The 25,812-nt window shown below is 44.1% G+C and overlaps 1 protein-coding gene across 5 annotated transcripts in view; it reads left to right on the forward strand.

The window, feature by feature from the left end:
* The window catches only part of gbe1b (glucan (1,4-alpha-), branching enzyme 1b), a 529,949-nt gene extending 511,139 nt beyond the window's left edge, over nt 1–18,810 (forward strand). For 2 of the 5 annotated variants that reach the window (XM_048540405.2, XM_059650084.1), the window contains exons 16-18: nt 7,881–7,931; nt 12,752–12,796; nt 17,880–18,810. In XM_048540405.2, the coding sequence (XP_048396362.1) occupies nt 7,881–7,931; nt 12,752–12,796; nt 17,880–17,936 (153 nt within the window). In that variant the 3' untranslated portion in view covers nt 17,937–18,810. The remainder of the gene's footprint in view (nt 1–7,880; nt 7,932–12,751; nt 12,797–17,879) is intronic. The other 3 variants (XM_059650083.1, XM_048540406.2, XM_059650080.1) reach the window with 2 other exon arrangements.
* Nucleotides 18,811–25,812: the final 7,002 nt, after the last annotated feature.

Genomic DNA, 25,812 nt, shown 5'->3' on the forward strand with positions numbered 1-25,812 from the left:
CTACCCTGGGAAGAAGTGTTTGCTGGTTTTTCTAGCTTGTTGTTGTCGTCAGATGGTTTTCATTGGGTCGTAGAATCCAAGTCTGTTAACAGGACAGAGGAATTTGCTTGGCCCGTCATCTATTTGGAAAAGCATCTTACCTAGTCGTGCTTTCCTGTCTTTTTTTTCCCCGTAGCCATGCATTTTTTCAAGTAATAATACATTTCATTTGAAGTGCAGGTCCCCCAAGGAACCCTGGCAGTGATACCGTGTGCCAGTCATTGCTCTCCTTATACCAGCTTTGGTTCTTTTGGCATTCCCTTTATATGGTGCCTGTTAGCTCCTGACCCTCCCACCAACTGGAATCGTTTCCCTTTGTTTTTAAAAAAGGTTGTTTGTGTTTTTTGAAGATTTGGCAAAGCTGATTATGAGGGCAAGGCAGTGGATGTTGTTTATATGGACCTTAGCAAGGCCTTTGATACAGAAGATAAAGCCACATGGGTTCCATAATGAACTGGTAAGTTGTATACAGAGCTGGCTTATTCATCAAAGACGGAGGGTAGCAGCTGAAGGGTGTTTTTCAAATTGGAGTGCTGTGACCAGTGATGTTCCACAGGAATCAGTGCAGGGATTCCTGTTGTTTGTAATAGATGTAAATGATTTAAGGGTGTCACGGTGGCTCGGTAGTTAGCATTGCTGCCTCATAGCGCCAGGGACCCAGGCTTGATTCTACCCTTGGGTGACTGTCTGTGTGGAGTTTGCATATTCTCGCAGTGTCTGGATGAGTTTCTACTGGGTGCCCTGGTTTCCACCAACGGGCCAAAATTGTGCAGGTTAGGTGAATTGGCTGTGGGAAATGCAGGGTTACAGGGATAGGGTCAGTGGTTGGATAGGATCCTGTTGGGAGGATCTGTTTAGACTCAATGGGCTGAATGTCCTGTTTCAACACTAGAGATTCTATACTTCCATTCTATTTGGAGGAGAATGTAGGTATCTGATCAGTAAGTATGCAGATGACTGGAAGACTGGGGGATAATGAGGAGGATTGCTATAGTTTACAACATGATGTAAATAGGCTGGCATCTTGGTCAAGAACTGACAGACGGAATTTAATCTGGATAAATGCGAGGTGATGCATTTTAGAAGGTCTAATGCAGGAAGGAGGTATGCCGTAAATGACGGAACCCTTAGTAGCATGAGCACACAGAAGGATCCAGGTGCACAGACCCACAGTTCTCTGGAAGTGGCAAGCACAAGTGGATCAAGTGGTCAAGGAGGCATATGGTATGCTTGCCTTTATCAGTCGGGTCATAGAGTATAAAATTGGCAAGTCATGTTGCAGCTGTATAGAACTTCAGTTCGGCCACATTTGGAATATTGTATTCGATTCTGGTCGCCACACTCCCAGGAGCACGTGGAGACTTTAGAGAGGGTACAGGAACGGTTGACCAAGATGTTGCCAGATTAGGAGGGAAATACCTGCGAGGAGAGATTGGATGAACTTAGTTTGTTTTCAGTTGAACGTCAGAGGCTGTGGGATGAACTGCTAGAAGATTAGAAAAGTATGAGAGGCATGGATAGAATGGACAATCGGCATCTTCTTCCCAGGGTAGAAATGTCAACTATTAGGGGTACATAGAATTAAGGTAAAAGGGGGCAAGTTTAAAGGAGATTTGAGGGGTAAGTTTTTTTTTGAAAAGGAGTGTGTTAACTGCCTGGAAGGCACTGCCAAGGTAGAAACAAATACAATAACAATGTTTAAGACATATCCTGACAGATATATGAATAGACAGGAAATAGAGGGATCTGGACAGCATAGAGTCTGAAGATTTTTGGTTTAGAAAGGCATCCTGTCAGCGCAGGCTTGGTGGACCGAAGGGCCGATCCTGTGATGCACTGTCTTGTTCTTTTGTTCTTCATTTTGTGGAAGTAGCTTTAGAAAATGATTTGTACTGTTCTTCACACTGTTAAACTAATGTTCAAAATCTCTACAATCTCTATAATTGATGTTCTCAGACTAGAAGGACAAATATTTGTACCTGGATCGATCTCCCAAAGTATATTGTTGTTGTGAGCAAGGAAGAATGACGTCTGCGTGGAGTGTGATGTCTGTTCAGGATCATGGTTGAATTAGGAATAGACATTTAATCTGAAATGAGAAATAATGTGTATTCACAGTATGTGCGCGCACACGCACACCACATGCACTTTCACACAATTGGCTGACATAGACGTATTGCATAAAAACTGAAAGAACTGCAGATGCTGTAAATCAGAAACAAAGACAGAAGTTGCGGGAAAAGCTCAGCAGATCTAGCAGCATCTATGAAGAAAAATCAATGTTAACGTTTCGTGTCCTGTGACTTGAAACAGTTCTGAGGGTCACCGGACCCGAAAGGTTAATTCTGATTTCTCCTCACAGATGCTGCTGAGCTTTTCCAAGAGCCTCTGTTTTTGTTTGTGATAGACGTATCGCACATGCTTTCTACGGAGAAGTCAGTCAGAGATCTTAAGAAACCCAAAGGAATTAGTTTATACATCTTTCCCTAAAATTGGCTGGAGAGTCCCTGCACAAACCTATTTTGAATGCATAATGTACAAGTGGGGCTTTCCAAGATGCAAGATGTGTGCACCCACACCACCAATATACAAAGTTTGGTTTCACCCGCTCCTCATTTTCATACCCCTTTGACTCACCTACCTCCCTCTCCAAACCACACCCCTGTCTCTCTCTCTCTCTTTTACTCTCTGTCACCACAATGTGGAGGTGCCAGTGTTTGACTGGGATTGACGATGTCAAAAGTCACACAGCGCCAGGTTGTAGCCCAGCAGGTTTATTTGAAACCACACAAGCTTAAGGAGCTCAGCTCCTTCTTCGGGTGCAGTGAGAGAGCAGAGCACACAGACCCAGAGTTTATAGGAAGAGTGATCAAGGGCAGAATGATTAACAGGTCATCTAACTGCTGAGAGTGGAGTGTCAGATGATAAGTCTCTGCAGGTGACTAAGAATGTTAGGTGGTGAGTAAAGTATCAACAGCTGAATAACTAGCGAAGGGATGATTTATATTCTGGTTAAGTGAGGCAGAGAGATAATTACACAAAGTTAAAATTAAGGTGGCGCTGCAGACAAACCAAATGCTGAAATAACATAATAGGTTAGACCCTCGGCATGCAACTCTTGTACTTAAGTAATCGGTATGACAGGCTGGCACAACATCGAGTGCCGAAGGGCCTGAACTGTGCTGTAATGTTCTATGTTCTATCTTCTATAATAAATAAGTCAAAACTGCATAAACTAATCAAGGTAGGGTAGGGAGATCATAATAATTTACCAGGGTGATGGTGTGAAAACAGGACAGTAGGGAAAATTTTTACAGATACATGATGGGGTCATGTAGCGCAATATGAACCCCAGATCACAGTTGAGGCCGTTTTCATGGGTGCAGAAACTTGACTAACAGTTTCTGTTCAATGAGCTTATTTTGTCATGTATTTCGAAGGATGTTTTGGGGAACTCTTACCTGAAGATCGGAAGCTGAAGTGTTCCCTGGCTGGGAAGGAACATTCCTGTCTGGCAATTATTGCGCGGTGTCCTTCACCTGTTGTCGTAGCTTTTGCGTAGATTTGCCAATATACCGTGCCTCAGGGCATCCTTAACTGCAGTGTACAAGATAGACAACATTGGCTGAGTCACATGAGTACCTGACATGCACGGTGTTCCTATATGTGATGGTCGTGTCCATGTTAATGATCTGACATGTCTTGTCGAGGTTGCCATTGGCAGGGTTGTTTGGTGTTGTGGTCAATGTTGTCGTGAATGCTGAGTAAAAATCAAAAGAACTGTGGGTACTATAAATCAGAACAAAAACAGAAGTACCTGAAAACATCTCAGCAGGTCTGGCAGCATTTGTGAAGAGAAGTCAGAGGTAACATTTCGGGTCCGGTTCTGAGGAAGGGTCACTGAACCCGAAACGTTAACCTTGATTTTCTCTTCACTGATGCTGCCAGAGCCACTGAGCTGAAGGCTGGGTATTTTGCTGTGAATAATAGTCTGCTTAATATTTGGTGGTTGTTTGAAGGCCAGAAGTGAAGGTGCAGGAAGGATCTTGGTGAGAGACTCATCATCATCGATAACACATTGAAGGCTAAGAAGAATGTGGCATAATTTCTCCACTCTGGGGAAGTACTGGATGATGAAGAATTCTTTGTCGATTATATCCTGTGCCTGTCTTCTGAGCAGGTTGTTGCGGTTTATTGCTGTGGCACAGGAACTGGCAATCGATGAGATGGGAATCATATCTCATTCCTACGAGAGTGTCCTTCAGAACCTTCAGGTGCTCATCGCGTTCCTCCTCATCTGAGCAGATCCTATGTATGTGCAAGGCTTGTCTGTAGGGGATGGCTTCTTTAATATGTTTAGTGTGGAAGCTAGAGAAGTGCAGCATCGTGAGGTTATCTGTGGGCTTGTGATGGAGTGAGGTACTGTGGTCTCTGTGCTTATTGGAGACGCATGTATCCAAGAATGAGACTGATTCTGAAGAGTAGTCCATGGTAAGTCTGATAGTGGGATGAAACTTGTTGATATCACTGTGTAGTTGTTTCAGTGATTCCTTGCCATGAGTCTGAAGGAAGAAAATGTCGTCAATGTATCTGGTGTATAGCACTGGTTGGAGGTCCCGCGCAGCAAAGACATCTTGCTCAAACTTGTGTGTGTAAAAATGTTGGCCTATTGGAGTGCAAATTTAGTCGCCATGGCTGTTCCATGTGTCTGAATGAAGCACTTTTTTTTGGTTTTTGTGCTTGAGGATGAAGTGGATGAGTTGGCTATGTCGAGGGCATCTTGAAACCCATAGGACAAGGAGCCCCCAGCTTCTGTCACAACACGACAGATTTCTTACAGAAACCCAGCACCCATTGACCAGTCGAACCAGGAACATTCCTCATCACAATGAACATTTCGGTACTCAATACCAACAACTGCCAATTTCCAGACACCATCCTACAACTCATCCATCTAATCCTCGAGCACAATGCCTTCAATTTCAACAACCAGTTCTTCACACCTCGCAACAATCACCAAATAGGAATGTTCTCTCCCAGTCACGAAACACCTCAGCAATCAAGGGCATTCCACATCTGATCTTCAGGTAAGCATCCTCCAAGGTGAGCTTCAAGATACGCAATGAAGCAGAATCACCGAGCAGAAACTGACAGACAAGGTTCATACCAGTGCAGACAGCCTCAACCGTCATCTTGGGTTCGTGTTGTGCTATATGTGACCCTGGACCACTGTTCTGTATCTGTAAAATCTTCCTTACTGTCCTGTTTTGACACCATCTCATTGATAAATTATCATGATCTCTCATCTTAATTAGTTTGTACAATTTTGGATGACTTATTACTTTGGTTAGATCCTCAGTGTGCAACTGTTATACCCATCATGTTATTCTAGTCATTTGGTTTGTCTCCGGCACCACCTTATTTTTAATTTTTTTGTAATTATTTTTCTGCCTCATTTTATCGTATTGTTGGTCATCCACCCATTTCCTGGTTTTCCAGTTGTTGACTCTTTACTCACGATCTAACACTGTTGGTCACCTGCAGACACTTATCATCTGACATTCCACTCATACCAGTTGGATGATCTTTTTGATCTCTCTGCCCTTGACGTCTCTGCCTGTAAACTCTGTGTACTCTGCTCTCTCACTGCACATGACAAAGGGGCTGCGCTCCTCAAGCTTCTGGTTTCATATAAACCTGTTAGACTATAGCCTGGTGCCATGTGACATCTGACTTTCGCCACATGCACACATTGCTTCCTCTTGCACGCACACACATCTAACACACACAACGTGCCTTTTGGCTGTGCAAGCTATTGTCCTTGTGTACATCCCCATTCCCCACTCTTTCACATACACTCAGCCATCACTCACGTCCCTCTCAGCCGCATGTACACTCATCACATGCACAGCTTTCATATAAAACCACTCTGAAATATCCCTCATAAATACAAAGCCTCGCACACACGCTTTCCATGTGCGTGCTCAGCCCTAACAAGCGCACAGTTCTCTCACATGCATCTCTGCCTCTCATGTCCCCTCATCTTTCAGGCATAAATGTTGGTCACTTTTTCACATGCACACAGATCCCTCTCACAAGCTGTCTCCCTTTGGCAAGCATTCTCCTTGTGCACACTCTGCCCTCTTCTCACAACCCCTTCCGTCAGACCGTTTTCCCCACACTGCCCATCCACTTCATTCACACATGCACACAGACGCTCCTACACACACCCACACACACTGCACACATGCCTACACCCAATCACAAACTCAGGCACTGGCATTTATTACTTGAGGTTTTGCAGGTTTCATGTTTTTCCTTCATTAACCATTGTGCCTGGCTATCTGTAACTTCTCACTAATCCCTGTTCACGTCTTGCCGTTGACAATTCTTGAGTGTTATTTGATAAAACACTCAACTTTTCGAATTCTTTCATTCCATATATATTTGCTTCTCATTTCCTCTGTCGTTCTGAATTAGACAAAAATGTTGTCACTGGGATGCCAGATTTGTAGATTGTCTCTCCCTTCAGTAGCGTTTTGAGCTCAACAACAATGGTGCAGGTCTGTCGCTGTATAACACTGGGGTACAGTACCTGTGGGGACAGGTCTGTCACTGTATAACACTGGGTTACAGTACCAGTGGGGACAGGTCTGTCGCTATATAACACTGGGGTACAGTACCAGTGGGGACAGGGTCTGTCGTTGTATAACACTGGGGTACAGTACCTGTGGGGACAGGGTCTGTCGCTGTATAACACTGGGGTACAGTACCAGTGGGGACAGGTCTGTCACTGTATAAGACTGGGTTACAGTACCAGTGGGGACAGGTCTGTCACTGTACAACACTGGGGTACAGTACCTGTGGGGACGGGTCTGTCGCTATATAACACTGGGGTACAGTCACAGTGGGGACAGGGTCTGTCGCTGTATAACACTGGGCTACAGTACCTGTGGGGACGGGTCTGTCACTCTATAACACTGGGGTACAGTACCAGTGGGGACAGGGTCTGTCGCTGTATAACACTGGGTTACAGTACCAGTGGGGACAGGTCTGTCACTGTATAACACAGGGGTACAGTACCGGTGGGGGACAGGTCTGTCACTGTATAACACTGGTGTATAGTACTGGTGGGGGACAGATCTGTCACTATTAAAATCAGGAGTATAGTTCTAGTGGGGACAGGAATGTTATTGTTAAAAACAGGTACCGTATCGGTGGGAACAGGTCAGTTACTATATAACACTGGGGTACGGTAATAGTGGGGACAGGTCTGTCACTGTATAACAGTGGGGTACAGTACCAGTGGGGACAGGTCTATCACTGTATAACACTGGGGTACAGTACCAGTGGGGACTGTCTGTCACTGTATAACACTGGGGTACAGTACCAGTGGGGACTGTCTGTCACTGTATAACACTGGGGTACAGTACCGGTGGGGACAGGTCTATCACTGTATAACACTGGGGTACAGTACCAGTGGGGACAGGTCTGTCGCTGTATAACACTGGGGTACAGTACCGGTGGGGACAGGTCTGGCACTGTATACCGATCTGGTACTGTCCGATCTTTATATATGTTATGGTACTATTCTTTCTGTCAATTCTCAAGAGCTGTTAAATGTGAAGTGGGAAAAGTGAAATCTCTTCAATGACGTATTAGACAGACAAGTTGACAGTAAGCCCTAGTGACAACACTGTGATGGTATAATCTTTACTGCATGCTCTAACTTTATTTTCATTCATTAACTGTTTCCACATCATCATCTTTGCTCTTTTCCTGCAAGTTATACCTCTTTCCTATTCCTTTATTTTTTTCCCCTTTCTCTTTTCCTTCCTCAGTTCCGAAGTGGTGATAATGAATTTTCCCTGAGGAGAAACCATGCTGCCGAGGTAAGCGTCAGATGCACTGGGGGAGTATTGGATGTGGAATCTTGGTGGAAGTGTGCTGGATAGGAGTAGCCAAGAAACTGAAGGGAAGGAAAGATGCTAGAATGCTAGACTGTTCACGACAAGCAAGGTGCAGGAACAACTCAGTCTTTCTCTAGATTTGTTCCATTTACCCACCCGCTTTCCATATCTTTCCAGATCCTACACCTCCTTTACCCATTCCAAATCCCCCAAAGCACCCAGCTTTCTCCCTCATTCAGATATCTTCTTTCCCCCGCCTCATCCCACAATTCCACCTCTCCAACTTCTCCCCATATCCAGCAATCCCACCTACCAACTTTCTCCCTATATTTCTTCCTTTCAAATTTGTGAGGGAGACTCATTGAAAATCTCGAAGGAGTTGCCCCGCAGCTGTATCTAGGAGTCTTTGAAATACTTGTGCTGGATTGGAGTAAGAAATGTGGAATATCTGAGGACAGAAGTTGAGGAAGTTCAGAGTCATTATGCCAAGTAGAGGGCAGAATAATTCAGAACAAATGCCTGCTCATATTCCCAATGAAACCATAGCCTTGAGTACTGCCTCCTCCTGTCAAGTGGATGGGGTAATGTACAACATAACTGGTTTCTGATCAAGGAATGCATCTATTCCGTATCCATTTCATGTCCCTGGTTGGATATATTCCAATGTGATATTCATGACCAGCTCCCCCTCATTACTCAGCGTGATCCTCATGGGTCACCTGGTGCATCCACTCATGGCATCATCTTCTCAATCAATTGGGAAAGGGATGCAATCTTCCCATTAAAAACCAAAAGAACTGTGGATGCTGTAAATCAGGAACAAAAACAAAGTTGCTGGAAAAGCTCAGCAGGTCTGGCAGCATCTTTGGAAGAGAGAACAGTGTTAACGTTTCGTTTCTGGTACCCACAGAGTTTGAGTTCTGAGGAAGGGTCACCGAACCCGAAACGTTAGCTCTGTTTTCTCCTCCACGGATGCTGCCAGACCTGCTGAGCTTTTCCAGCAACTTTGTTTTTGGAATCTTCCTTAGTTGGTTGGTTATCTTTCCACTGTCAGCCAATCACCTTCGCCTCCCAGCCCCATCTCAACCCCTCTTACACCAAAAGAAAAAAGACACGTACAATTTTGTTAATTATTGCTAAGTAGTACAGAATTTGAGTACTGTTGAAAAGTAGATATATTTTGTCAAAAGTTTTGATCTCTCACTCATCAGGATAATTTACGATACATACCAAAGTAAAGAGAAAATAATAGATTGGTACATTGACACAGGAGCACTTATTGGTTGGCAAGTGAACATAGAACATAGAACATTACAGCACAGTACAGGCCCTTCGGCCCTCGATGTTGTGCCAACCTGTCATACCGATCTCAAGCCCATCTAACCTACACTATTCCATGTACATCCATATGCTTGTCCAATGACGACTTAAATGTACCTAAAGTTGGCGAATCTACTACCATTGCAGGCAAAGCGTTCCATTCCCTTACTACTCTCTGAGTAAAGAAACTACCTCTGACATCCGTCCTATATCTTTCACCCCTCAATTTAAAGCTATGCCCCCTCGTGCTCGCCGTCACCATCCTAGGAAAAAGGCTCTCCCTATCCACCCTATCTAACCCTCTGATTATTTTATATGTTTCAATTAAGTCACCTCTCAACCTTCTTCTCTCTAATGAAAACAACCTCAAGTCCCTCAGCCTTTCCTCATAAGACCTTCCCTCCATACCAGGCAACATCCTAGTAAATCTCCTCTGCACCCTTTCCAAAGCTTCCACATCCTTCTTATAATGCGATGACCAGAACTGTATGCAATACTCCGAGTGCGGCCGCACCAGAGTTTTGTGCAGCTTCACTTGGTTCCGGAACTCGATCCCTCTATTAATAAAAGCTCAAACATTGTATGCCTTCTTAACAGCCCTGTCAACCTGGGTGGCAACTTTCAAGGATCTGTGTACATGGACACCGAGATCTCTCTGCTCATCTACACTACTAAGAATCTTACCATTAGCCCTGTACTTTGCCTTCTGGTTACTCCTACCAAAGTGCATCACCTCACACATGTCTGCATTAAACTCCATTTGCCACCTCTCAGCCCGGCTCTGCAGCTAATCTATGTCTCTCTGCAACCTACAGCATCCTTCGTCACTATCCACAACTCCACCGACCTTAGTGTCATCTGCAAATTTACTAACCCATCCTTCTACGCCCTCATCCACGCCATTTATAAAAATGACAAACAGCAGTGGACCCAACACCGACCCTTGTGTTACACCACTAGTAACTGGTCTCCAAGATGAACATTTCCCATCAACTACCACCCCACCCTCTGTCTTCTTTCAGCAAGCCAATTTCTGATCCAAACTGCTGTATCTCCCACAATTCCATTCCTCCGCATTTTGTACAATAGCCTATTGTGGGGAACCTTATCAAACACCTTGCTGAAATCCATATACACCACATCAACCGGTTTACTCTCATCTGCCTGTTTGGTCACCTTCTCAAAGAACTCAATAAGGTTTGTGAGGCACGACCTTCCCTTCACAAAACCGTGCTGAACGCTGATTGCAGAGACATTGCCACAGAAAATGTACCTGTTACTAATGATTGATAGTTCATAGAATCTCATAAATTCTACACTGACCCATGGAAGAGCATCCCATCCTCAACCCAAACCCCTGCTCTACCCCACAACTAGATAATTCACTGGCTAGCCAAGCTAATCCTGCACACACTAGGGGGCAAGTTAGCATGGTCAATCCACCCAGCCTGCCCATTTTTGGACTGTGGGAGGAAACCACAGCACCCAGAGGAAACTCACGCAGACACAGGGAGAATGTGTAAACCCCGCACAGTCACCCGAGGGTTGAATTGAACCTGGTCCCTGGCATGTGCCAACCACTGTGCCACCGTGCTGACTTCTTAATTGTTTACATTTTAAACAGGAGTTGTTGACACTGACTAGTTACGGTGTTGCCCTAAGAAGTGGACTAGAGAATGGCTGTTACCTATTTTATCGCATGTGATGGACTCTCTGTCTGGAAAGAGCAAGGCCCTATGGTCCCATTAGGACTACCATGCAGTAGCAATGTGATTGCTATTTGCTATTAACAGGAATATGCCATGAATCCAAAAACACATTCTGCGTATTGCACAAATGCGTAATGTGGTTTATGCATTTCAGTGCCAGTATGATACTAGGTATGTTGGCTGGATATCCCAGAGATTGGTGGATGGAATTAAACAGCGTCTTCTTCAACTGTTCCTAACAAGCAAGGTGCAGACTGTAATCAACCAACCTGATGTTACAAAATTCACAAAACACGTCCAACATTAGCTAAGATTCTTTAATTGAACAATATTTGTTAAATAATCCTGTGTGTTATGCTGGCCACCAATTTAGGAGGGTCAATTCTGCTTTCAGTGTCATAGATTTGTGTCTTCTGGAAGCTATATATGTTAATGTACAGAGCCCTGTCCTTTGCAGGTGGAAAGAACAGTGTCAGCCATTCTCTCTGGTTCACTTATCAGGGCAACACCTTGACCAATCAGAGTACACCTACCTGGTTTGAAATGTAAACAACGTTTGGCAGTTAATTGTCAGTCATCAGTAAGTTTGTTTGTCTTGGCAACACCTTTATCAATCAGAGTCCATTTGCCAATTATTAGTACTGTCTTCCCATGCAAATTAATTAATGTCTTCCCTTTACTTTGGTATTTCTTGCAAATTGTCCTGACGAGTGGGTGGCAAAAAGCTTTGAAAAGATGTGTCTTTTTCAGCAGTACACAATTATATTATTTACTGTGTCCAGTGCCCTGGAAATTTTTATTTAATTCTGCATATTCCAAGACAATCCTGAGAACTTGGCTATGTTTGTTGAATTATCCTGAGGATTGGATGATGTAATAACAATTGCTGAAAATTTGATATAAAAACTTGACTTGTTCCACAGGGCAGATAGTCTGTGGGCTGAGAAGGTGGGTTTACACATCAGACCAGGATGATCTGGTCTTCACCAATGCTGGTGAGATATTCTGCAGCTTATTTTGCTCCCGTTTTAGAAGGGAAATGGGCACAAGACAAAGCTCTTTAGGAAGTTTCCAAGAATCTGGGTAATCCGCACAAGGCTATTGTGGGAAACGCCATAGGGAGCCAACCAAAATTGTGTTTGTTGTTTTCATTTGTTTTAACCACAGGGTGATGGGGACGGTCTGTTTTGACTGACAGTCAAGAGAATTGAAGGGCTCAATTTATTTTCAGTTCACTGTATAAATCGAGGAGCTGGAATCAATGGAGCAAGCATGAAGTGAATAGTTTGAGGTGTGAGGTTATGTGATAATAAATCTCCACTACAATCTCAAAACACACTTGGTAGAGGGGTTTGGGATGGAAGAGATTACAGTCTGTGGATAGTATGTGCTCCAGTCATCTCATACTTGATGTTACTCTGCCACCTAGTGGCTTCTGTAATTGTCAATTTAACCAGAGTCCATTGTAAAAACTCGAGGAAGAGTGCACTTCTTAATATTAATACAATACTGTAAAAATTAATTTTCAAATTCTCCCAGTTTATTTACTTCTGAGTAATTTAGAATTCATCTCACCATTTTTTTTTCCTTATACTTGTCAACACTAGTTTTCCTTGTTCAGTATCGCATATTCCGTAGACTTATTCCTGATCTTCCTTGCTAACTTTATTTACATCAATAATTATTTTTGTCACTGATGTTTCCTCCTGTGTGTGCTTTCTTCACCAACACCCCTCCATTGCAATATTTCTTTCTTTTTTTTTCCTTTCCCAGCTCGTGGGTTACGGAACTTTGCACTTTTGTGAAAATTCTTTAAAGGTAAGGATGAATGGTAAGGAGATGGGAGTGAAGGGTTACTAGTCAGGAGAGGGTGGAGTGAACAGAGCAAGCAGATAAGGGCTCAGTACCTGGTGAACTTCAGTCTGAAACAGAGCCTTACTGCCGACCAAGTGGTGCTGAACATAAGAACAGGAGGAAGCTGTTCAACCCCTCAAACCTGTTCTGACAACACCACTCATTCTGGTCAAATCCACTTCGTATTCCGGCTACCTTTACACACCTAGATATCAAGTTTTTTGAGATCCTACCCAACAAAAATCCATCAACCTCAGTGGGTTTCAGTTATCATGAGAAGGTTATGTTAAGTGTATGTGTGCAATGTGGAGCATTCAATTATCTGTGAACGAGTTTCCATAAGAAGTACAATTCAGTGTTATTCACATCTTGACAATGTTACCACAGTTCAAATTCAAGTAAGTTTTACCTTCATTGCATCTTCTCCCTTAAAGTGCCAATGAGTTACAAAGACACTGTAACAATGAAAATAACGCACAGCCCCTTAGGAAGGAGAAATGTGCTTCTCTCGTTCTGAACACTTCCCTGTTTGTGCTTGGAGCTGAACCATTTATTTTTCATTGAATGGATGATAAATTACTGATTGGAGAGAATCTTTCTGTGCTTAGTGCCAGGTTTATTTTTTAATCACCTTGTCTCATCAAAGTCTCTGTTCAGCTTCCTAAACAGGCCTTAGAGAGGGTGCAGAGGAAACTGTCTAGATTTGTGTCAGCAACAAAGATTTCATTTATTCAACAAAATTCTCCTTCAAGCAGCAGCAGTTAAAAGGTGATATAATAGAAGTGTTTAGAGTTTGAGAGATTAGGTTAGATGAAACTGTTTGCTGTGCCTGGATTGTTCATAACCAGAGTTAACACAGAGTTTAGATAATTAACAAAAGAATAGGGGGATGAGAGGACGTTATGATGAGCTGGAATACAATGCCTCAAAGGATAGTGAAGGCAGATTGAGTAGTAACGTTTTAAGAGGTGTTGGATAAATACTTCAAAAAGGAAATAAAATAATAAGGCTATTGGACCTCACCTGGTTGGATGATATTGTAGCAGTGATGGAGGATATTATGGGGTGTCGAAAGCTGCAAACAGTTTCTGAAGGATAAGAAAATGTTTACCCTTATCGAATAGGATGCTGTTTGTGACTTTAATTGGAGCTAGTGGTTAATGTAAAAAAATCGGAGAAAAGCTAACGATGGCTTTGGGAAGAGAGGGAGGATGACAGTGGGCACTTGAAGGCAGATTTGAAGTAGAGAAGGAAAGTATTTGAAGAGCGAAAACCATCAGCTGTGTCACATTGAAATTATTCACTGGGATAGATTTACCCAAGGTTTTCTGATTCTTTGACTCAGTCTCTGAGTAGGATCTTATTTGCTGGTAGTTCAAGTTAGTGCCTTAGGCCAGGCTTACCTATGCGGCACTCTTTGTGATCAGGAATGACCACTGATTGGTATATTGCCACATCAGCCTCAAGTATATTTCTGTACCCACCTTGTTTAGTATTGTTTAGTATCCTTACCTAAGAAAAATCAAGTTTAGCCTTGACATGTGCAATTGATGCTCCAGCCATGATAGTGAGGTAACAGAAATGTATTTCTGTTCTCTTTGTGTGATGTGTTTGTGATACATCTCCTAAACACTGGCAGACACACACACGCACAACCCAAACAGTTCCTATCTGTCACTACTTTCACATCCTTGTAATATCATCATTGCCTCAACCACTCCTGAAGGGATACAGGTCTGACCTATCCTCAAATTAAATTAAACTTTTCCAGCCTCTCTTCCATTCTGCTGATTCTGTGGTGCACAGCCTCCAAATCTAATATATCCTTCCTTGGGTGTAAATGTAATATCCAGTGGTGCCTGCTATTGTTTGCACAGGGGAGTTTGGAGATACTGATGGTGCACATTAGAATTGTCTTCAGCTTACATCTAGAGCAATGCCTAACCATTTAAGCTAATGGCCATTAGTGCCACAGTCTATCATTTAGAACACTGTCCTCTCCATGCTGAGTTACTGTCCTCTGCTATCATGGGAGCCCAATTAAAATGCTTTTTATAAGTAATTGTTGCTTTGCTAAGTTCTTTTCTTTGCTTGCCTGAAGTCACCCTTTTGGGAAAATTTCTGTAGCAATTATTTGCAGACATTTACTCAAGTGTTAAAGTGACTGCATGGTTGAAAACCAATAAAACACAAATTCCTCTCTCTGCTGGAATTAATCCTTGGTTTCCAAATAGCCTTGGGATGAAAACAGCTTTCCTTGTTTACCAGAAATCTGAGGGAAATCTCCTGGCCAAGCAGATTGTGTAAAATTGTGCTGTTCTTGTAGTTTAGTTTACTTTCTAAATCAATACTTTGGCTCCTGAACCAGGGTTACCGTTCAGCCTCTAGTCTCTGGAGTTTAACAAAGGGTAAACTGCAACTCGCCTATAAATAGCATCTTTTAGGACCAAACAACTTTTGAACTTCTTTTGAGAGTCATCATATTTCCAGGGTTCGAAATAACCATTTGTGCACAATAAGCTCCCGCTAACAGCAATGCAATAGTGACTGGATAAGCTATCTTTGTGATATTGATTGAAGGATAAATATTGGCCACGGTGTCAGATCTAACTCCCCTGCTCCTCTTGTCACATCATTACTTACACCTTCCATTGCCATTGTTCCACTGTTCTGTGGTCTGAGTGTTGCAGGTCCTTACGGGCTCAGGTAGTAGAGGGGGTTCTTCACAGCCCCTCCACAGTCAGGTGTGACTGAATTCATTTGGCAGTCTCAGAGATCGACACTAGTCCTGAGGAGATTGAAAAACAGCCATGTTGAGTGGCAGCTGCTGGCAGGGATCTTTCTGGGCCATTAGACACCTTTGTCTGACCACGTGTTGACCGACCATGAAGGCAACAGGTTTGGGAGTTTTAATCCAGATGCTCCTCGATGAAATTGTGTCACAGGCTATCTTATATTGACCTGACACGGTGCCTCGGTTTAATTTGAAAAATAGCATCTCCGACAGTGCTGTGTACCCCCAGTGCTACACTGTAGTGTCAGCTCAGTTTCTGTGCTCTTACCCATGACTTGGAGTTGTACTCACAAACTTCTGTTTTGCAAGTGAGTGTGTCACCATCTGAAACCTGACTGAAGCCTGAAGAAGTAAACAGCATTGTTATACCTAGGCATTGGCTATGGAGAGCTGAGAACAGTATGTTATTGGATTCTGTAGGGACATTGAGGTTCCCATGACCTAGCCCTCCTTGTGTTTCCTGTTTTTGCCTGGCTGTAAAAGAGTGTGGTGCATGCAACAGGAGCAGAGTGATCTGAGGGTCGAAATACTAATCTTTGAAAATGGCAGGATAAGTTGATAAGGCTGTTCAGTAAGGATTTGAAAGGATTTATCATTAGAGGCAGAGCACTATCCTGAACTTTCAGAATATGATGGTTTGGCCTCGGTGAGTGATTTGTGCCCTATTCTGGGCACAGCCTGTTTGGAAAGACACTGAGGTCTTTGAAAAGGTGCCAAGGAGATTTACTAGAATGGCACCAGGGATGAGGGGGTTCAGTCATCGGGTGATACTGGAGAAGCTGAAATTGTTGTCCTCAAAAGGAAGAAGGTTTAGGGGAGATTTAACAAATGTATTAAATTCTGAGGTTTTTAAAGTTGCTGGGAGACTGTGGCCATTGGCAGGCGGTCAGTGACCAGCTCTGTAGTAGTCCATGTCCTTGTTTTGGCAAGTGGAATCCTCCCTCGTTAGGGATAAAAACTGCTGTTGTTTCATCTTGAACTTTCTTTTGAAGCCCTCTGCTGTCTCTGACCAATTGCCCAGTTTACTGGGGGCAGTCCCTGTCATGTCTATTTTTAAGTTGGCCTTGCCTACATCTAGGATCTCAGTCAAGATTTCAGTTTTGCAACTCCCACTGTCAAACATAAGATTGAGCTCAATCATATTATGAACATTATTAGATAAATATCCCCATATCATCAGGCAGTTAACTAAATCTGCCTTATGTGTTGAATCTATTGAAGTTACTTTTAAGAAACGCTGGTGCAAAAATCTATTCTGAGCTTCTTTACAAAAACCACTCCCATTCCACAAAGCTCCAATCCAATTGGATCCAGCGAGGTGACACTAGAATTGTCACTATCCTTGTAAAGGGGTAGGGTCCACTTAGCACCAAGCATAAATGTAGGTCAGAATGATCACCATTCATCTCAGTCCTAACTGAGCAGCAACGGATTGCTTCAACAAAAGGAGACATGTTTTATTTACTTTTTAAAATCTATTGTGCACAGTACATGACCTTGTGACATAGGCATAGAACCTTCTGAAATATTGATGATCTGCCAAGTATTTTCTGCAGTATTTTATGTTGGTGCAGAGACCTCTTGAACTGTCCTGTGGGTTGTACCTTTGAGGGTCATGTTTTCTTTTCTCCCTGAACTGTTGCTATCTTAAGGGCTGTTGCTTTATATTGTATTTGATAAGGTGTGCTTCAGGTTTGATGCTAATGTTGATTAAAGCAAATCTGTCTTTTTTTTTGGCAGCTCATTTCAGATTCTGGATTTGAACATTTGGTTAACAACAAGGAGGCTATTCAGCCTCTTAATCATTCTGTGCCACTCAAAAATATAAGGCCTGATTGGTACATACACCCTGCTTACCCACTTGCACTCCTGAATTCTTGATGTCTTTACCATATTGAATTCCTATCGATCACAGCCTTGTGGTGTCCCCAATGGTCTACAGCCTTTTGTGTGGGAAGATATTTTCTGATGCCCCTTATTCTAAAATCTCCAGAGGAAATATTTCTCTCATTCTACATTGTTAAATGTTTCACATATTTTAACTCCCTCGATTAAATCGCCCTTCAATATTTTTATAAATAGAAGTACAAAATAGCAAATACAAACGGAGATATGCAAGCTGCCCTGTCACTTTTTTGTTCTAAACCTTGGTACTGTTCCACCTATAGCACCGCGCCCCCCCCCCCCCCCCCCCCAACCTTGTTTCGCACAGTCTTTTGCTCACTGCTAATTGTAGTTTCTGTGTTGTTTTAGGTGTATATTCCCAGCAGGACTGCCATCGTTCTCGCTAGCATGGACATTAACAAATGAAGGCAGGAGAGGTTTGGCTGGCTGTCAGGTGTCTTGGTGCCAAAGAGGACAAATAAGAAAAACTGTTTTACAACTAAACCCTAACCCTCCCCAACCACCTCCAACTTTCAACCTCTAGTCATCAACAAGTGATGAACGGCTGTAACTTTTAGTCATTTGTTTTATTGTAAATTGAGTACAAGTGTGACCCCCTCTTGGTAATTGAGCTGGATATCATTCTGTCTCACTCACTTTGTCAGTATGTCAACTCTTTCAGATATTAGTTTACAGAGGCTGAAGGCTGTCAGCCCTCACTACTGACTAACTGCATTGTGCTAGAAAGGGAGAGAAACTCACTGATACCAACATAGGAACCATAAACTTTTGTACTGACCAAGCATCCCAATGACAGGGTATTAGTAGATTTTTGATGATTACATTTGGCACTTCTTTGTGTTATGCCACCCATGAGGTCAAACAAGAATGGCACAAAGTTCCTCCCTCACCCTCAGTTGAATCCTTCACTCCAATCCTACCCTTTTTTTGCCATTTCTCCTCCTGATTGGTGTGAAGATGTCAGGAACACATCACTGTGCAGTGAAGCTTCTACACTAGCCTCATGTACCCCGCGATCCCCCACACTTTCCCTCAACACACACCCACCCACACCCACTGCCTGAGTCAGTTTTTGGAAATGGAATTAAAACATTGAACCTAGCTGATGAGGAAGAGATTCTCCCTTCATAAAGTGTTTTCAATTCATAGAAACTGTTCAAATTATGGAGTGTTCTACTGTACAATAGTGAAGAACAAAATTCAAATTAAAAGTAACTCAGTAAACTTTATCATTGTATAAGTTTGAAAATTAAAAACATGGAATAAATAGAATGAGATATTGCAGTGAAAGGCTGCTTAGCTATCTGTGTTTAAACAAACTGCTTAATCGTTTATTAGTCCTCTCATGCACACACGGGCAGAGACTGATCAGCAGTACCCACGTTGCTCAAGTATTAAGCACACATCTTGCAGTAAATGGAAGCAATTCATTTCTTGGACTTTATTTTTCTCCAAGCATTTTTCTGGTTAAGGTTTTTATAAACAATTCATACTGGGTCACAAACTGTGTTTACCGACTTAAGGCGTCCTACCACACTATCTCGCTCTTGGTGCTGATACGAAAGGAGCATCAGTACTGAGGGAGTGCAGCACTGTCAGAGGGTCAGTACTGAGGGAGTGCCGCACTGTCAGAGGGTCAGTACTGAGGGAGTGCCGCACTGTCAGAGGGTCAGTACTGAGGGAGTGCAGCACTGTCAGACGGTCAGTACTGAGGGAGTGCCGCACTGTCAGAGGGTCAGTACTGAGGGAGTGCCGCACTGTCAGAGGGTCAGTACTGAGGGAGTGCCGCACTGTCAGAGGGTCAGTACTGAGGGAGTGCTGCACTGTCAGAGGGTCAGTACTGAGGGAGTGCTGCACTGTCAGAGGGTCAGTACTGAGGGAGTGCCGCACTGTCAGAGGGTCAGTACTGAGGGAGTGCCGCACTGTAGGAGGGTCAGTACTGAGGGAGTGCCACACTGTCAGAGGGTCAGTACTGAGGGAGTGCCGCACTGTCAGAGGGTCAGTACTGAGGGAGTGCCGCACTGTCAGAGGGTCAGTACTGAGGGAGTGCTGCACTGTCAGAGGGTCAGTACTGAGGGAGTGCCGCACTGTCAGAGGGTCAGTACTGAGGGAGTGCTGCACTGTCAGAGGGTCAGTACTGAGGGAGTGCTGCACGGTCAGAGGGTCAGTACTGAGGGAGTGCCGCACTGTCAGAGGGTCAGTACTGAGGGAGTGCCGCACTGTCAGAGGGTCAGTGCTGAGGGAGTGCCGCACTGTCAGAGGGTCAGTACTGAGGGAGTGCCGCACTGTCAGAGGGTCAGTACTGAGGGAGTGCCGCACTGTCAGAGGGTCAGTACTGAGGGAGTGCCGCACTGTCAGAGGGTCAGTACTGAGGGAGTGCCGCACTGTCAGATGGTCAGTACTGAGGGAGTTCTGCACTGTCAGAGGGTCAGTACTGAGGGAGTGCCGCACTGTCAGAGGGTCAGTACTGAGGGAATGCTGCACTGTCAGAGGGTCACTACTAAGGGAGTACTGCACTGTCAGAATGTCAGCACCGAGGAAGTGCTGCACTGTCGGAGTGTCAGAGCCAAGGGAGAGCCGCATTGTCAGAAGGTCAGCACTGAGGGAGTGCCGCACTGTCAGAAGGTCAGCACTGAGGGAATGCTGCATTGTCAGGGGGTCAATACTAAGGGAGTACTGCACTGTCGGGGTGTCAGAGCCAAGCGAGAGCCGCATTGTCAGAGGGTCAGCGCTGAGGGAGCGCCGCCCTATCAGATGATCAGTTCTGTGGATCAGTGTGTCCTGTTGGAAGGTCAGTACTAATGCAACACTGCACTGTCAGAGGGTCAGTACTGAGGGAGCACTGCACTGACAGAGGGTCAGTACTGAGGGAGTGCTGCACTGTCAGGGGGTCAGTACTGAGGGAATGCTGCACTGTCAGGGGGTCAATACTAAGGGAGTACTGCACTGCCAGAGTGTCAGCACTGACGAAGTGCTGCACTGTTGGGGTGTCAGAGCCAAGGGAGAGCCGCATTGTCAGGGGTCAGTACTGAGGGAGTGCCACATTCTTGGAGGGTCAGTACTGAGGGAGTGCTGCACTGTCCGAGGGTCAGTACTGAGTGAGTGCTGCACTTTCCAAGGGTCAGTACTGAGTGAGTGTCGCACTGTCAGAGGGCCAGTACTGAGGGAGTGCTGCACTGTCGGGGTGTCAGAGCCAAGGGAGAGCCGCGTTTTCAGAGGGTCAGCACTGAGGGAGTGCCGCCCTATCAGATGATCAGTTCTGTGGATCAGTGTGTCCTGTTGGAAGGTCAGTACTAATGGAACACTGCACTGTCAGAGGACGAGGAACTAATGGAAGTTTTTTAAAATATTTATTTATAAAATGTGGCTTCCTCTGACTATTCAGCATTTGTTACCCATCCTCAATTGATCAGAGGTCAGAAGACAGCAGATATCCATTCCTAAAGGCCATCAGTGAACCCGATGTGTTTTTACAATAAATGACTGTGGTTACATGGTCCCTGTTAGGCCAGCTTTTTTTACTGTAGACATTTGTTGAATTCTAATTTCATCATCACGGTTTGATTCAAATCTATGTTTGGGGTGATAACTGGGGATCTGAAAACTGTATATTATGTCACTACTCCCAAACAGTGTGGGCCATTACAAGGGAGCACTGCACTGTTCCAGAGCCAGACTTGAGTGTCGTCCCATCCTCCCAGCATCCTAGGCCAAAGTCCCACACTCAACAACCAGCCCCAGTAGTAGAATGACTACCTGTTTGAGATCTTTCAGCAGATTTAGACCTAAATAGCAACAATGACTGTGAAAAGCCATGAGGTGGCCTGAGGACATGCTGCTGCATTCAATTAATTAACACGAACATGTTACCAATCGCATTAAAATAATAACATACAAAAAAAAATTAATAGATTAAGTCTACTCGCCTGTTCATGAATTTAACAACAATCCTAATGATTAAAGAGATTGTGATTTGCAATTTGGTAATTGCCATCGGTGTTCTTTATAACTAGAGATGAAACAGAACTGGAAGGTGCAATCAAGGCACTTCATTGTCTGAACCTGAAATTACTGCTGTTTATTTTGGTGTTCACAGTTCTCTTATTCACATCTTGACTAATATCCTGAGTCTGACCGATGTTCAGGCAATATTCTGTACTTCAGTATTGGGCTCTACAGCAGAGGCGCCATTCCACTCAGACTTGGAAATGGATCACTGTTCCGTCACTGCCTGCTATTGTTGTACCTCACTCAAACCCCCTGCCCCTGCCCTGTCCCCAACATCTTCACCTAAGTTTATTAACAATTCTTTTCTCTTCTCTCTTCCCTTGCCTTTGTCTCGTTGCCCTTTAAACACATCAATGCCATTTGGGGACATTCACACTACTCTGGGTAGTGTTCTTTCCATCCCATTGAAACCCTGAATTTAGATGTGCCTCCCAGTCCTTCATAGCTTTCCCCTGGATTATATAGTATCTATGAGATGCAGTGATGAAATTTACTGAAGATCTTTAGACAGCACCTTCCAAACCCATGGCCACTTCCATTGAGAAGAACAAGGCAGCAGATGGTGGTAACACCACCCTCCTGCAAGTTCCTGTTCAAGCCACTCATCAACCTGACTTGGAAATATATTGCTCTTCCCTCAGCCAAAATCATGGAATTCCCTCCCTAACGGCTTTGTGGGTCTACCTACAGCATATGGACTGCAGCGGCTCAAGGAGGCAGCTCACCACCACCTTCTCAAGGGGCAACTAGGGATGAGTAACAAATGCTGGGCAACAGTGATGCCCACATCCTATTAATGAACCAAAACAAATTGATGCAGGGTTAACGTGGACTGAGAGTTGTTGACAGAGGAAGTGGATGTGGTGCCAACCAAGTGGCTGCTTTGTCCTGGATGGTCTCAAGCTTCTTGAGTGTTGTTAGAGCTGCACTCGTCCAGGCAAGTGGGGAGTATTCCCTCACCCTCCTGATTAATGACTATCATATGGTTGTTATTTTGGGACGGAACCGCCCGTCTCTCAGAAGAATCATCACTTGTGAGAGTTGTATCCCCTATCGCCTGTCCCAGCAGCACCATCAGATGTTATACTGAAGCTGCTCTGGACCTGAACAATGATATCAACCAAACTGGCTGATCAGGTCAATGTGGTGTTTGGGGAGGCGGGGGGTCAGTCAAGATATGTACTGGAAAAGTAACTGCAGCGAGAGGGGAGTGGTACCACAGGTAGTGTGGGGAGCACCATTGAGTGTAGGGAGCTTTAAAGAAAGAACTCCCTGATCCCCTTGCCCATACCAAACCTGCAAAAGGTTGTCTAGCAGCCATCCCACCTGGCACAGGCACCCCAGCCACATACTGCCAGTAAAATACCAGCAGCAGCAAAAGGAGCCCCAAACTCGCCATTCATTGAGGTGCAGCCTCTGCTAAGGGGAACATAACTGGCAAATTGCACAGAACGAACTGATAACCAGTACTGAGTTATCAGTTCCATGTAATGAGACTGAACTATCACCCCACAGTTTAAACATTGTATTTATGGGGCAATAGGATTACATTAACAATGTGTACAATGATTCTTTGAATGCTGAAGACATTTATCAGATTCTTTTCCCTATTCTTGAGCATGCGTATCGTATTTATTGTTAGATTTCTGCAGCCTTGATGAAAATAGCAGATGAGCACATTTAGTCTGTTGTGCAAGGAATGGATATTATCGAACTGTCTTAACTCCTGCACCTCATCAACACATTTTTTTTTCACAGTTTCAAATCTAGCAGAGTTTGGTACGTTCACACAGTCCAACACCCTCATTAGTGGTTCACAGCGTCAGGGATAAAGCTAAAATGAACATTGCTAGTGAATCCATGATTAATGTAGTCCATTCATAAAAGCCAGCAGACCCAAGAATCAGTAATGATTCTGCTGGAAAGGCTGGAAGCCCTTCAAACCCAACATTAGCCTTGGACAGAGAAATGGATTTAAGGGGTGTGATGTGAGGAAAATGATGGGATCTTTTGCTGGTTGGCTGAAGAGCCAAGAAGCCCCTGTATTGCCCTCTTTGTGGGGGTTGGGGGTTGTGTGTTATGTTGGCCATCAAATTAAGTATAACTCTGCTGCTTGACTGGCCAGTGGCCGATTAGCTGGCCTTCTCTTTGATTCAGTGGCTATTCTGGCACAGCACCCAGCTAAAGACTGTTGTATCTGGATTCCAGGCCAGGAACAAGTGACGACTGGAGGGAGCATGTGGCGGATGGACATCAACAAAAGAGAAATTGGGGGAGGGGATGGATTTTACCCAGCCCTGTTCTGTATTAATCATTACCAATTTACAACATCCATGTTACTTTTCCCTACAGCATCTGAATGTGTTTCAATACAGTTCAGGCCAAGCAAAACTCGCATCAAGGTCTGGGAATCACATCTACATCGTCAAGATGGAAAGCACGTAGTTGTGAAATTAGCCTTGCTTAGACTGCATTTGGAGCGCAGTGTGCGGTTCTGGTCTCCATGTTATTTTGAGGCACTCGAAATGGTACATAAACGATTACACAAATGAGGCTGACGTTCCCATTTCATTAAAGGAGTTGATGGGGAACATAAGACTCTTAAACAGAGGGTCTCAGTATCTTCTGAGGTCCTTACTCCATATTTGGGTGTGAACAATGCAAAGCAAGCGATGGATAAAGTCTTCACTTTGTACGGTAACCCTTGATTGACTCCCTAACTGATAGCATATACTCAACACTACTTCCTTGGTAAGAGCTCATTACTGGGACGTTAGCTGGACAGCACTCATCCTTCATGTTATTAGAAGCTGGGTGTAGATATCATAATATTGAAAGGTTCAACTGATGTTTATTTTAGCTGACAAATAGATTACGACAACAATGTTGAGCCGCATATTTCCACTAGAGTGTCATGCTTCATGTGATCCATGATGCGATGCAGTCTGAATCCTTTATATCTTCAGGTCACATGCAATGATATGGTGATGATTTCAGAAGCATGTCTTCATTTGAAGGTGTGCTGGCAAACTGACCATGAGACACAGCACAACGGTCATTGCCTGGGTGAGTTGTACACAAGGTGTCTGATAATTAGCCACTGCCTCAATGACACCTAAATGGCTGTGTGCGCCTTTTAGAGTTGCCTTTATTCCAACAAGCTCTATATGAGCCTTGGCGATGAAGTCTTCAGACAGAGTTATCTTTGTGTTCCATGTTACCAACTGGTTCAGGGCTCAGGATGTGGATCCACCTCACAGTCGCATGTACTTTAACACCAGGATTAATGCAAAACATGTTAGAAAAACACAAAGAAAGGTCTTGCCTCGTGACAGATATAACAAAGATATCAAAATGCCTTCCAGGGTAGATGTAGAGAGGATGTTCCCATGTTGGGGCCATAATAAAATTGTTATGAATAAATTCTATAAGGAACTCAGAAGAAACTCCTCCACACAAGGAGTGGTAAGAAAGTGAGTCTCAGTGCCAAACCTGAGTGTGAAGGTAATTAAAAGCTACCTGGGCAAGTTAGGTTTAATGAAATCGGTAGGTGGAGGCTTGAGTACAACAGAACAGCTTGCGTAGATGAATTGAATTGAATGGCCTTCCTCTTTCCTATAAATGTAGTGTAATTCTGTGAGGAAATTTGAAACAATGGCATGGCACAACGGTTCTGAATTACCTGGGAGGGGGAAACGAGCTCGTTAGGATTGAAGACCCCTTTACCCATGAGCAAATCAGTGCTTATTGTCATAGACACCTACAGGAGGGAAAAGATCTCTTTGTGTCTGTGCCAGTGAAAAGCAAGCACCGAACTCTTTTAATCCCATTCCCCAGCACTTGGCCCATGGCCTTGTACCTGGCAGTGCAAGTGTGTCAAGTCACCAACGTCCTGGGTTTCTCCAGGAGTCAGGAGACTTAAGGCCATGCTGCCAGACGCTGATGCAGCCAAACCTGGGACAAAAATCTCAGAGACATTGAAGGAAATGGTATGTTTCTGTTTACAAACACAATTGTTTATAAATGGTGAGGGGAAAGGCTACTTGACCATGAGAGGGGATTGGGAAGTGGGCGGTCATGTGATGAAACTCCAGTGATATATTCAATCAGAATGGCTCAATGTTTGATAGTAACTATCCAAATTATCTTGGATAAGTTTTGGAAAAGGAAAGGTTTGGAGTGCAAGGAATGAAAGGGAATGGTGGGACTAATTGGCTTGTTGGCCAAAAGTGATGACACGGGGATAGTGGAGTGAATGGCCTCTTGGGTATGA

This window comes from Stegostoma tigrinum, chromosome 12 (assembly GCF_030684315.1).
Source record: "Stegostoma tigrinum isolate sSteTig4 chromosome 12, sSteTig4.hap1, whole genome shotgun sequence".
NCBI classification, from domain to species: domain Eukaryota; kingdom Metazoa; phylum Chordata; class Chondrichthyes; order Orectolobiformes; family Stegostomatidae; genus Stegostoma; species Stegostoma tigrinum.